At 35.6% G+C, this 14,886-nt stretch overlaps 2 protein-coding genes across 5 annotated transcripts in view; both read left to right on the forward strand.

Moving 5' to 3' along the window:
- Nucleotides 1-10,005, forward strand: part of sap30bp (SAP30 binding protein) — a 33,526-nt gene extending 23,521 nt beyond the window's left edge. The window contains exons 6-11 of one of the 2 annotated variants that reach the window (XR_015496841.1): nt 5,475-5,566; nt 5,685-5,745; nt 5,835-5,886; nt 5,985-6,043; nt 6,156-6,673; nt 7,322-7,378. Coding sequence is in view for 1 of the 2 variants with exons in the window: in NM_199565.2 (NP_955859.2) it covers nt 5,475-5,566; nt 5,685-5,745; nt 5,835-5,886; nt 5,985-6,043; nt 6,156-6,240; nt 9,229-9,407 (528 nt within the window). In the remaining variant the exon portion in view is untranslated. 2 annotated transcript variants of the gene reach the window in all.
- A 4,534-nt stretch (nt 10,006-14,539) lies between these two features.
- itgb4 (integrin, beta 4) overlaps nt 14,540-14,886 on the forward strand; it is a 63,198-nt gene continuing 62,851 nt past the window's right edge. For all 3 annotated transcript variants that reach the window (XM_087262842.1, XM_087262845.1, XM_087262846.1), the window contains exon 1: nt 14,540-14,714. The gene's annotated coding sequence lies outside the window, so the exon portion shown is untranslated. The remainder of the gene's footprint in view (nt 14,715-14,886) is intronic.

The following is a 14,886-nucleotide window of genomic DNA, read 5'->3' on the forward strand; positions in this document are numbered from 1 at the left end:
ATATATATATATATATATGTGTGTGTGTGTGTGTGTGTGTGTGTGTGTGTGTGTGTGTGTGTGTGTGTGTGTGTGTGTGTGTGTGTGTGTGTGTGTGTGTGTATAATTTAAAACGGTTCATCTTTGTTACACCTCCAAGCATACATAATTCTCCTGAAATGCTTAGTCGAAGGTCTTAAAAACACATGCAGATGATAAACTTTCATTTTATTATGGGTAAACGTAGCTGTGACTATATAAATCAGATGTGTTCTCTTGCTCAACTTTATTTCAGACTCAACATTTCATATTTTGAGATGTGACTATTGCTGATACCCACAATGCAATATCAATGCTGAAATGATATATTGTGCAGCACTATCTGCAAGTATACTAAGAATTATAGTTTTTATTCTGTCAGAACTTAGTTGATGGTAAAATTGTTAGCCTTTGTGTGAAATTTTGTGTTCTTTTTCAAATATTTCCCAAGTGCTTTTTAATGGAGAGATGAGGGAATACTGTAAAAATGTTATTTTGGAAAGTATTTAAAAAAAATTTTCAATTTGACAGACAGGCTAATAATTTTTGGTTTTTAACTGTATGTATACAGATGTATTTTTATTATACAATATAAAGAAAATGTTTATAGAAATGCATTAATGTACAATATTGCAATGATATAATAACAGTTGTTAAAACTTTACATTTCATTTTTACATTTCATTTAAATTTGTGAAACTCTGTAAAATTTTAAATGTTTTAAATGCTTTAAACGTCTCAAACAAATGGACATTTTTTTTACCTTGAAAATTAAGTACAGAAAATTGAAAACAAAGTAATTTTTAAAATGAAATAAATTTTATGTTAAATTAAATGTTTTTTTTTTTTTTTTGCTTTCTCTTTTTTTTCTTTTTGTGTCCCCTGCATACCAGCAGAAAAACATTCTCTCTGCTGCTGTGTTTTGGTTGGACATCTGCTCCTTGTCAACAGTCATAAAAGGGGAGATCATATGGGTTCATTGTTTTAGTTCTTGGCAGTGTTCTCAGACCACGTGTTCAGGTCCTGGCTGGAAGCCTCAGGGTGTGGCACTGGGGGGTTGAGGAGGGAAGAAGTTTTAGAGGGTGGCAGACTTGTAGGTGTTTGCTCCACCCGGGGGTAAGGACTGCTAGTTTCATCCTAAATCAAGATTCCTGCATACTGCCAGTGCATGTCCAGAGGTTACATTTGAGGTGAATGTTGTTCATGTTTTTACATATTTCTTTAGTATTATGTAATTTATTCATATTTATCTCCCCTTTTCCACACACTGCGTTTCCAATTATAACATGAAAGTCCAGTTTTGGAAACTTTCTTTTAAAAGAACTGCTACAAAACACTTCAGATGAAGTCCTTACAAATAAAATCAATGTTCATAGTAAAAATGTATTTCAGTGAGATGTAAATTTGGCTTTGTACTTGATTTGAATACATCATGGATTTAATATCACGTTTGTTGTTTTAATTTGGAGCTATCACAAGCATATCTGTGGCCAAAGCTCTTTTGAGTCCGCTGTGTTTTGTTTCTCCAGTTTATTTTCTGTCTGTATACCTTACTGTACAGCAGTATTCTATACTAGGGCTGGGAGGTTGGGCAAAAATGCAATCTCGATTATTATTTTCCATACTGGACAATAACGATATACTGTTGAAGTCAGAATTATTAGCCCCCCTGAATTATTCACCCCGACTGTTTAATTTTTTCCCCAATTTCTGTTTAATGGAGAGAAGATTTTTTTTAACACATTTCTAAACATTATAGTTTTAATAACTGATTTCTAATAACTGATTTATTTTATCTTTGCCAAGATAACAGTAAACAATATTTTACTAGATATTTTTCAGAACACTTCTATACAGCTTTACGTGACATTTAAAGGCTTAATATGCTGGCTTCAACTGTATGTATTTCGATATAAGTTGTTGATGCTTGAGGATTAGAGGGGTCCATTAAATGGCATAACATATTTTCCGCCAATAAATTTTTCGGTGGCTGAAAATTCGATACATTTCTAATATCAACACACTTTTAGATCTCCATTGTTGCACATTTCTGCTGTTCGATCCTTATAGATCAGTGGTGCCCAATCTTTTTCATATAACTGGCTAAAGAGGGCTGAAGTTGAATTGAAGTGGAATATACCAAACCGTATTACATTACATTTAATATGAGCAATTTGCTCATCTATTTGCTAATATTTAAAAATAACTAGAAAACCTTGCTTTAAAATATATTAATTAACGATGCAGTATCATTTTAACATTTAATGATCAACGTATTGTACAAAAAACAAAAGAACACAATGGAGATCACTGCTGAATATACTAGTCGTGCTTCTCCTGCCTTTGCCTTGATTTGCTTGCTGATATCTTGTGCGTTGTCCTCCATCTGTCAAATGACAGTATTTACATTTTAAAAGTTTGATTTATTTACATTTAATTTTAGTTTGCTTTTTTAGCTTCTCAATTAAACAAAGAAACTAAGGGTTATGTTAAATTTGAAATGACATTCTCTGTCAAAAGCATTCGCTCCATTCAACTCCCTATCATTCTCCCTCTTTTTTCAGGTAGGATGGCCCGATGGTCAAATAGGATTGGCCCGTAGGCCCTACTTTGGGTACCTCTGATATAGATCAATTTAGAGTAAAAACTCTAGAGCTTATCATTGTTATTTACATAAATTTTATTGTGATTTCAAGATAATATCGTTTATCGACCCAGCCCTATTCTATATACATCAGTAATATTTCTTTGGAAAGAATCGTTTTGTGTTTTAGACTTTGGTTGGCTGAAAATAATTTAGTTGATTCTAATAAACTGTATTTTAATATTCAATAGATGCGCTGTAAGTGAAATGAAGTACAACTACCTCAATGTACACAGTTAAAAACAACAACAATATTTTATGGATTATTAGGTGTTAAATGGAAGTTAACTCGCATAAATCACATAGAACATCATGGGATGTTGTGAAATGCTGGATACTACAGGCTGTAGAATGCTTGATTCGGATTGACTGATGACATTTTAATTTCTGCATTGTTTTCACAGCTATAGTAGTTCCAGACAGGTCTTGACCTGATTGATTAGTTCCATATATCAAAATTATTTCACAGCCAGTGACAAAGTCAAAAAATCTAATCCAAACAAAAGGCTTTAAAGGAGATGTTAGAAACTAGTCATACTCACAGCAGCAGCTTAAGAACAAAAAAACTGATAAATGCCTTTAAATACAACATCTAAACTCTATCTTTAGGTGTGGCAGCATTATTATAATTGAAATAATTGACTCTCCAGTCTATTGAATTATTAGAAAATCAGCACACTGAGAGGATGATGATAATTACACAACGTGAAGCTGATTGCCTGTTGTCAAGTATTCCTTACTTATAATCCTGTCCAGCTAAATTCTTAACAATCTCACTACTTCCTCTGTGTCCTGCGAGCTGTTGGGGCAGGTGTGTACAGGTGTGGTCTTCACACTCCAGCACAGTACAGCCTAGTACTGATAGATGGGCTGTGCTTTTCCACGTCATGATGAATATATCTCTCCCCCCTGGCTATGCCTTTATCGCTGCTCAGACATGATCCTCCTCATTCTGGCAAACATCTGAGTTGGTCTTCCTGCGAACTGTCTTATTGTACATTTTGTACCAATTAACCAGGATCAGCGTCTTAATCACCAACAAAGAACTTTTCAGTTTTATTTGGCTTCTTGGAATGCGAAGGAAAACAGATTGAGGGGCTGAAAATGGCACTTTTCCAAGTGCTTCTTGGAGTCTGGTTGTCAAAAATCACCCTCTAGCTCTAGAAAAATCACACCAATACAAAGACTTTATTCATTCTTAGTCAGTTTCTCACAGCACTTGGAGCAAAGAGGCAGTTTTTTTTCCTCCTGTTTTATAATGCACATTTTAAATTGAATCATGGATGCATTTAATACCAAATATGATTAGAAAAATAATTTTAACTTTCCGACATTTTGCGAACTGTAATGCAGTTAAGACAAAACAATATCAGCCAGATTTTGATGCAATCTTGTCGACAAAGTGTCAAGATCATTTGCAAAAGACAATTAGCATAATAAGGTGTGATATTAATATAAAAAAATCTCAGATCTTATATTTTTCAATATTGTTTGTGGTTTTGCGCTGGTAAAGGCCCCAGTAGGGCAGGGCGATATTGCAAAAAAAAATTTCAATATTGAATATCATTCAATATTGATAATTGAATATTTTTATATTTATTACATATTTAATACATTTAGGAATATTAGGATATTTTGTTATTTAACCACTTAATTTTAATTAACCAACATTACTAAGGCAAATATTTTTATTGGGTCAAAAATATGCATAAAAAATTACTTTTGCACACAACTTGAGTAGGATAAAAAAAAATGTACCTAAATGACACACACAAAAAAAAACAGACATAATTTTGTTATTTAAGAAAAAAAGCCAACAATGGCTCGCCTATAGCAGCAAATTCTAGTTTAAGGGTGCTTTCACACCTGTAAATCGATTCCGTTGTTTCGAAACAGGGATTAAAATTGTTACATTGTTGCTCTTTGTTCTTGGTGCGGTTCACTTTCACACTGCAAAGTTTCTAAACGGACCAAATGAGCGAAAAACAAGTCAAGTGTGAGTAAACCTTCCGCCCTACTCATAATTCTCTCTTCATATAGCCGTATGCCTATTACATATCCATAAAACACTGTGATATAACCGGACTCGGATCGTATCGCTTTCTCTCTACAATTGATCCGCTCCAGAGTTTGTTTCAATCGAGCCGATACCACCTCATTCAAGCGATCTCGGAGCGATTGTTTTGCTGCGGATCAGAGCGCGATTGGTGGTTTCACATATGCCAAACGAACCGCGCTAACTGGGCAAACGAGACCGGTTCCGAAACAAAAGTCTAGGTGTGAAAGCACCCTAATTGTTTGATAATTGGCGCCAGTTTATCATGAAGTGACTCATTCTTTGTTAGATGGAACTGGTGCTTGTTCACAAATGGTTTATGCATTATTGCAGTTTAATTCACGGCTTCAGATGGAAACATGACTACTTGTAAATAACTTTATGCAATTTACATATGAACAGAGAATAAGACAAGACAATGATACAGGAGGATTCTGCTCTTATATCCGCTGAACATTGTGGGTTGTTTTTGAATCAGGACTGGCAAAAGAACGTTGACTTTTTTTTCATCCAAAGCTATTCCCTTAAAACCAAACTTACAATACCATACGGAAAAGTTTAAAGCCCATCTGGATGGCATGTTTGGAGAGAACATCCCGTAATATTTAAGAATTAGGTCAGTAGGTGGAGAGTGTTTGATCTTTTGACTACACTATGAAAGAAATCTGGTCATGCATTTTGGGAAGTGAACGACTTTGTACAAGCTCAAAATGTTTTAGATCCTATTTACACCTCTGGTCTGTTTTGTGTTTGTAGGAAAAAATCTTTAAACTTTATGAGCGGAAGCTTCAGGGAGACTTCGATACAAACAGCCATATTCAGAAGAAGAAAGAGTTTCGCAATCCCAGGTCTGAAGATAACAAGTGCTAATGACCCACGATGCACCAGACGTAACCTGAAATGCATTACCTTTTTTATTGTTTAATTAGTTTGCCACCTTACCATGTGTTTGTTGTATTTTTATAGTATTTATGAGAAGCTGATCCAGTTCTGTGACATTGATGAACTTGGAACCAATTATCCAAAAGTAGGTGTAATGCTTGCTTGCCTGTTAAAACCAGATGACTGCATTTTACTATGTTTTGATAGATGAGCTTTGTGTTTAATTCTTTACAGGACATGTTTGACCCCCATGGCTGGTCAGAGGATTCATACTATGAAGCACTGGGTGTGTTTTGCTTGAATTCGGTTTTGATATTTCCTCTCGTATGGTATGGGTTGAATTGACTACATCTGTTTACTCTTTCTATGTTTTCCTTTCTACAGCCAAAGCTCAGAAAGTAGAGATGGACAAACTTGAAAAGGCTAAAAAGGAGAAGACTAAGGTTAGAGTCTCCCACTTGGCTTTAAAATAATATTATGGGGTTGTTTGTACTGTAAGGATCACAACCTATTTGGTCCACTCTTTAAAATTGTTTTTAACCCTTGTGTCTGTAGATTGAGTTTGTGACGGGCACTAAAAAAGGCACCACTACTAACGCTGCAGCTTTGGCCACAAACACAACAGCCACCTCATCTACAGGTACAATTCAAGATGCAAGTTGAAAGTGAAGAAACTAATTGAAGTAAAACATAAATGTTAAAACAGGCTGTTATTATGACAGTGATGTTTTTATATTAGGGTATGTGCAGACTTTTAATTTTCAGTAAGCCAGCCCAATCACTTCCGGTGAACTGTATGCCATTACAAAATCAATGCATTTAAGGTGTGTTTTCTTTAAAATCAATGATCTTCACTGCCTGATTGATATACGATATAAAGTGGGTCTTAGATTGTACAAGAAGCACAGCATTAAATCCCATTGTTCTGTGCCAAGTCTTTAAAATATGAAAATTTATTTTACCACAGTATTATCAATGGAGTTTCTATGCTAGCCTGCTGCTACTGATGGCACTTGCATTTAAACAGCTTTTCATCTCGTTTTATGCTTGAACAACTTAATGAATGCTTAAGGGCCTACTCACACTATGCCATCCGTACCGTGCCCAGGCCTGTTTCCCGGATCGTTTGAGAAGTGTGAGTGCGCTGAATCGGGCTCAAGCATGGTTCACTTGGCCGGCTGTGGCCCGGTTGGAAGAGGTGTGCCTGAGCGCGGTTCACTTGGGCTTTGGCACGGTACGCTTGTGTGTGAGTGCAAAACGCGCCAAAGCCCGAAACTGAAAGCGAGACGTGACTTTTAAGGGGCTGTTTCATATGGATTTATTAATCATTCTTACTGTTCAGTGAACGCAAACTGCTGTCGTTTATTAAAGACGAGAACTCCTCACAGCACGACAGCTGCGCACCTTCAGCAGACCTCCTCATTCCTGCAGCACGAGGGCTTTATGATTGTTTATGAGCGCCAAAAAAGGCAGATCTGTTCGGCGAAATATCTGACTGCGTGTCACCGCATAACAAACAACTGAAACGATATAACTAGAGAAATCTCCACTGTGCTGCTGAGTGAGAGAGTGCTTCTCACTGAACAGCGCAGCAGTGATGACGTAAGCGTGCCGAGGCCCGTTTGTGGTGTGAGTGCGGGCCGTCGGAAGAGACGGGAGGGGGGACAAGCATGCTTTGGCCAGGTTCGAGGCAACTGTACCTAGTGTGAGTACGGCCTAAGTCTGTTTTTTGATTAAGTTTGAATTACATTACAACATCGACGCTGTAAAAAGGAACCGAATAAAATTGAAAATATTCACATTAACCATTCACCGGAAGTTTAACTGTGGGTGAAAAAACACTAGCTGTGCATTTATCCTATTGCTTTTGAGCACCTGAAATATAAAATTGAACAAATATATTTGTTACAACAAATGTTATTTATAAAAAATGACAATGAAAGTGATCAATCTAGTTTATCTAAAAAAATAACATTACTTAAAATAATTAGATAAATGTATGGATGGATAGATTAGTAGATAGATAAAAAAGATGGATGGATATAATGATTAATAGATGGACAAAACTGCATAGATGGACAGTTAAAGTAAGTGGATAGACAGACAGACAGATACACAGATAGACAGATACAACTATCGAGGACAATATAGACAATACAAAAAATATACAAACCAAAGGTATTTACACATGTTTATTCTTACATATAATTTATATTAGATACATATACACAACCTGACAAAAGTCTTGTCATCGATTCCAGTTGTTAGAGCAAACAATGATAGTTTGACTTCTAGTTGATCATTTGGAAATGTGGAAGAAGGCAGATTTTTCAGATGAATCATCTGTTGAACTGCATCCCAATCATCACAAATACTGCAGAAGACCTATTGGAACCCGCATGGGCACAAGAATCTCATAGAAATCAGTCAAGTTTGGTGAAGGAAAAAAAATCATGGTTTGGGCTTACATTATGTATGGGGACATGCGAGAGATCTACAAAGTGAATGGCAACATCAACAGCCTGAGGTATCAAGGCATTTGTGCAGCCCATCACATTACAAACCACAGGAGAGGACAAATTCTTCAGCAGGATAGCGCTCCTTCTCATACTTCAGCCTCCTCATCAAAGTTCTTGAAAGCAAAGAAGGTCAAGGTGTTCAAGATTGGCCAGCCCAGTCACCAGGTATGAAGATTATTGAGCATGTCTGGGGTAAGAGGGAGAAGGCATTGAAGATGAATTCAAAGAATCTTGATGATCTCTGGGAGTCCTGCAAGAACTCTTTCTTTGTTAGTCCAGATGACTTTATTAAAAAGTTATTTGAGTCATCCAAGCTCATAGGAGTCAAACACAATATTCATTCTTTTTCTACTGCACCATGACTTTATATTTTATACTGTACATTATTTATGTTAAGTGACAAGGCTTTTGTCTAAGCAAAGTCAGACCTTACTGTCCTAATTAAATAATAATAATCAAGGCATGATCATATTTTATTAAAATAAGCATAATCCAGAAGCCTTTGCCTTTCTTATAAGCCACTTCCGATACCAAATTATCTACAAGAAATCAAGTTATTATTTGCTGTTCCTAAAACTTGGATAGTCGACAACACTTTTGACAGGTAGTGTATACATGCATGTGCACATTCATGCGTTTTCAATATTTTGATCACATAAAGTGTGAGCATGGAGATGTACAAGTATTTCAAAACCACCTCAAGTGTGTAAAACAGTGTTTGTGCCTTTATCCAGTATTGACAAATTAATCTGTAGTTATATTTACTCTTTTTTTTGTCAGCTTTTACACTGTGAAAAATATTGCCATGATCCATTTTTTTACTTGAATCAAACGAACTTTTCTAGTCATTTCAAATTACATCATTCAAACCAACTAAAAATATTAAGGTAAACTTTGTATAACTTAAAAAAATGTAGTTGAAATATTTAATAAAAAACGTTTAATTAACACACAAATATTTGTTACCCAGACATTTGTCATTTATTGTAAGAAAAAATATAGTTTGAGCTAATTCTGAACGCATGTTAAACTGGTTGGTTAGTTCTACTGCAAATAAACCTGGCTTTACTGCTTCAGTTGAATTAAGCCTCATTTTGGTGTTCCGGCAGATGCTCAGAAGAGGAAGAGCAAGTGGGATTCAGCAGTTCCAGTGACGCTGGCACAGCCCGCCCTCCTCACCACAACTGCCACCCTGCCCGGAGTCGTGTCTGTGACCACAACAGCCAGCGGCACCAAGACCACAGTCATCTCCGCTGTAGGCACCATTCACAAAAAAGCCAAGCAGTGATGCTGACAAGTCAGAAAAAGGGGGATTCATGTCAGGTTGCCAGATTGATATTAACAGATCCTGCTGTTGTTTTACTTCAGAAACAAACATCAGTCAACTGGAGTAGAAGATGTTTCTCATTTTCAGAAGGAGAAAATTGTGGATGTTTCTTCATAATGGCATAACAGTATCACACATTTCTGTTCAGCTTTGATGGTATGATTTAAAAGTCATGGTTGACTTTTTCATAAACTTTTCAAGTCAAAAATATGAAAAAGAAAAATTTAAAACCTGCAATAATTAGTATAATCAGTCTATTTTTTTCATTCTAGTAATAAATTGTTGTTTAATAGGCAGTAAGTCAGGTTTTCTTGCTTTTTCTATGTTTTGGAGTATCATATTGTGACAATTACTCTTCATGGCTGACTGACTGACTGTATTATTGCGTTCATTGTTAGACAAAAAGGTGTCTTATAATTGGTTTTTTCTCTTTGATTTTTGTTTTTATTTCATTTTAGCAATACAGGTAGGCATTTTTTAACCTTGTACATATTACAATAACTGTGGCTTCTCTGTAGCTCAGCAGTGTAAAAATAAATGGTTTTGTATAACTGAAAAATTGCTTTAATCATTCTGCTTTGTGTTTATTTGAAATCTGAAAGGATCTGCAGCTGGGATGTAGAGATGGCTGTAGGATGTGATGTCATGTAGTGTTTTGGAAGATCAGGGTCGATTGCTGATGAGGAGTTTGTTTTGGGGTTCAGAAATTGGAGAGTTGTGTGCTTTTACCACCCACTTGGGTGGTCACTCAATTAAATGGGCGTTATCAACTGATAGATATGGACCAGTAGTGGCCTACTGCACATATTGGTAGAATCAGAAGGCTGTTATCATCTATTCATTCATTCATTTCCTTGTCAGCTTAGTCTCTTATTAATCCGGGGTCGCCTCAGCGGATTGAACCGCCAACTTATCCAGCACATTTTTACGCAGCGGATGCCCTTCCAGCCACAACCCATCTCTGGGAAACATTCATACACACACTCATACACTACGGACAATTTAGCCTACCCAATTCACCTGTACCGCACGTCTTTGGACTGTGGGGGAAACCAGTGCGCCCGAAGGAAACCCACGCAAACGCAGGGAGAACATGCAAACTCCACACAGAAACGCCAACTAAGCCGAGGATCGAACCAGCGACCTTCTTGCTGTGAGGCAACAGCACTACCTACTACCACTGCTTCGACTGTTATCATCCATCCACATGATTAATTGGCTATACTAGTAGAGAAGACTCCAGATCTGTTTTTACATTACTGTGATGGTTTGGTTTAGTGGTAGACGTTAATAAAGTACAATTAATGGGAAACTTAATAAATCGTATAAATAATTCTCATGGTTAATCAGCTATACTAATAGAGGAGACTCCAGATCCAGATCTGTTTTTCATTACTGTAACAGTTGGGGTAGGGTTAGACATCAATAAAATACAATTAATGGGAAATGTATTAAATAATATAAATATTTCTCGTTAACTTACGGCCACAGCTGTATGGGATCTATAACTGATTAACCATGTGAATAGATGATAGCAGCCTTCTGAGTCTACTAATATGCGCAGAAAGCCCCAACAGGTCCATATCTATCAGCTGATAAACACTGATAATGCCCATCCAATTGAGTGGTAACATTCAAAAAGCTGCTTTTAGATCTGTGATTTATATCCACCTGCAGTCTTATTCAAGCTGAACCTGAGCCATTTGGTCTGGTTAAAAAATGAGATGAAGCTCTGGCATATTCCTGGTGGTCATAGTGGAGTCAATTTTTAACCTTGTTTGAAAAGAAGCCTCTAATGCTCTTTAAGGACCAAATTCTTTAAATGAATATACAGTAAAATTATGATATTGGGAATTCATATTTAAAATTTTTAAAATTCAGTTGATACACATCATTTTTAGTTTGGATATGTTTTATGTTTTTTAAAAGGATGCTGTTATGTTGCATTTTATTTAATCATAATGATTTAATTTTTAAAATTGTAGATCAAAATAAAACTTATATCATTTATTTCATGTAAATTAACAGTTAAAAATTTGATAAAATTAAAAAAAATTTTTTAACATTTTATTATAATTAGTCATTCGTTTTAACTGAACAATAAAAGGTGCTGTTCAAAATAATTGTTCTGCTAAATATTTTTGTTAAAAAGCAAACACATTTTTTAGGGATGTTTTGATACATTTGTACTAGTATAAATGCATATAAATTGTAAATTAATGCATAGAAGGGGTTGGTGCAAATATTTAGAATTTATTTAATAGGATTTATAAGTAAAAACAACCAAGCGATATTAAATAATATTATAAAATTTTATATATATATATATATATATATATATATATATATATATATATATATATATATATATATATAGATATATATATATAGATATGTATATATATATAGATATGTGTGTGTGTGTGTATATATGTATATATATATATATATATATATATATATATATATATATATATATATATATATATATTAGTAATATTTTCAGCCTGATCTCTCGAGGAAACGGTAGTATTTTACTTTTGTCAGATTAGTGGCTGAAGCTGCGATCAAACTGGGCTTTAGCTCCCATAGACTTCCATTCATACGCACGCGAACGCCTCAGACCGGAAACGTGGGGTCAGGCGTCAGGTTTCGCAGAGTGAACTCTGACCTGCGAAATCGCATCACTTTACTGCGTGAGACCGATCGAGGATCAAAAAATGACATCTCTGTACAGAAATTTAAAACATGGGGCAATCGCTCGCTTTTTAAATGTCTAATCATCTTGTTTAATCCCACCCCTTTTCGCAGCGCCGCACGGCAGAATTTCGCACACACAAACTCTAGTGTGACCACAGCTTAATTCTTACGAGTTCAGTCATATGAAATTGTACTATTTAAAAAGAACCGTGGCACCCAACCCCGTCCCTAAACCCAACCGTCATTGAGTCAACCGTCATACTAAGTTGTACCAATTAATATAAATTAGCCACTAAATCAAAAAGTTGTGAATAGCTATGAATATTGTCCAGTGATTTATTACTATAATGCAAAGAATTTTTTTCAGAGTTCGTTTATAAATTTACCCTATTCTGTGGCTCAACCAATTTTAGGTTAAATTATTTAAATGATCTTTAAATTCAGTTAATTACAGAACATTCTAAAATATTCATTCATTCATTTTCTTTTTGGCTTGGTTCCTTTATTACCAGGGTACCCACAGCAAAATGATAAAGGGTTTGTTTTATGCAGCGGATGCCCTTCCAGCCACAACCCAACACTGGGAAACACCTATACACTCTTGCATTCACACACACAATTTAGTTTATTCAACTCACCTATAGCGCATGTGTTTGGACTGGGGGGAACAGGAGCACCCAAAGGAAACCCACATGAACACAGGGAGAACATGCAAACTCCACACAGTAACGCCAACTGTCCCAGCCAGGGCTCGAACTAGCAACCTTCTTGCTATGAGGCAATCGTGCTATCCACTGCACCACCGTGATGCCTCATTCTAAAATATAATCAAGTTTATTTGTTTACGCCTTTTCTCATCTCACATCTTATGGTCCCAAGAGGTCATTTTGATTAAATGCAAGGCTTTGTGGTGACCACAGAGGGTGTTTTTAAACATATATGATTATTTTTTGACTTATGCCTGACCGCATAACACAGTGAACTCTCAGTAGTGAATTTGAGTTAGTATTGTGTGATTGCAGCATGTGCTGATTCAGACTGAAGACACACCCTGTACAGGCCCTGACTCCACTCATCACCACCAAGCCTTACTCATGCACTGCACATAATTATAATGTTGCTACCAAGCATTTAAACACTCACAGTGATTCAATGTTTAAACCAGAACTTGACCATACTTTTTTACCTTCTTGTGTTACTCTTTTTTTAAAAACTAGTAATTCATTTCTGCCCAATGTAGCAGTCATGCAAACTTTGATTTACAATTTGTTTATTTTTTAAGATTTGTTTGGTTTGCAAAATTCTGTTATTGCTGTATTTTTAAGGACTATTTACTTTATTTTTTAGTCTTGTGCTGAAATTAATTCATAATATTAAAATGTACATTTTTTTTTCAGTCTTCCAATTTTTGGATTCTTTTTGAACTTTTATAAGACATTTTTTTCTAGTGGTATAAATGCACATCAATGAAGTGGTAAGGTCAGTGTAAATGTTTGAAGAAATGTTTTTTTATAAATAATAATTAAATATCTAAAAACATGAGCTGCAAATAAATGATCCACAAATTTATGAAGAATTAATAAACACAAATTAGAATAAAACACAAGCTGGATTTAACTGAATAATACAAATTGCATTCAAATAATTGTGTGGGGGGGATGTCAGTAAATAAACTGCAGGCAGTAGAAAAAATAAAGGTTTACTTAAAAGGAAACTTAAAAGAAATTAAATATGATCCAAATAATAGAGACCCATTTGTAACTTTTTTTTGGTGTCACTTTATTTTGATGGCCCCTTTAACGAATTATAAGTATAGATTGGTTGGGGTTAGGGTTAGTGTAAGTTGATGTACTTGTAAAGTTTCTTATAGTCGGTGAAATGTCTGTTGAAAGAGCAAAATCAACAGATAATAAGTTTACTAAAACTCAAATGAGAAGCAATTGGCATGTAGTTGCAATGCAACTTTTAGTCAACAAAATGTGCAATAGGGACTATCAACATAAAGTGGATAAATCGTATAGCCTATATAGATGCAATACAAGTTCGGATGCCAGTTCCTTGGACAAATATGGTCATATTCGCGGTCCTTGCCATCAAAATAGGCTAATTAAACCTTCTGCCTTCGAGGACGTACTGGGCTTTTCTAAAGATTGTGATACTACGTAATGGGATAATATTACTTTTTGGTGGGTCTAGTGGTCTGAATTTGAGTGCAGTCTCTATTTTTTTTAAAAGCTACTTTATGCTCTGCTTAACGGATCTAGCTAGCCATTTTCATTCGTCCAGCTTGATTACAAATAACAAAAGCAAGTAATAAATTCTGAGGGAATCTTTTATCATGTAAATGATGGAGCCGTTCGCCTCACAAAAGAGCACTTGCCAAAAAAACGTGCGTAATGCAGTCCTGGGCGTTTGCGAGTAGAAGGAAAATGTGAATTTCAAAATGCATGTATGTTTGTGAGTTTGATTATACGTAACTTTTGAGCGGACTCGGAGGGCGCCTGATGCCCACAGATGTTTTGCAAGAGTTTCTGACGGTCTGACTGGTCGAGGCGGCGGAGTGAAGAGGTGAGTTAAACTTACTTCAGTCTGTGCAAATTTAATGTTTGTGTTAAATGTTGGACGTGGCTGAAATCCCTTTGCAGGAGTTGTGTGCTTCATGGGTTGTCGGATTTGTCAAGCGAAATGCCAGAGAGAGCTGTTTTGAGCACTGATGGGGAAACAACATTTGTTGTGTTTG

Source organism: Danio rerio, chromosome 8, assembly GCF_052040795.2.
Source record: "Danio rerio strain M-AB ecotype USA chromosome 8, GRCz13ab, whole genome shotgun sequence".
Taxonomy (NCBI): Eukaryota; Metazoa; Chordata; class Actinopteri; order Cypriniformes; family Danionidae; genus Danio; species Danio rerio.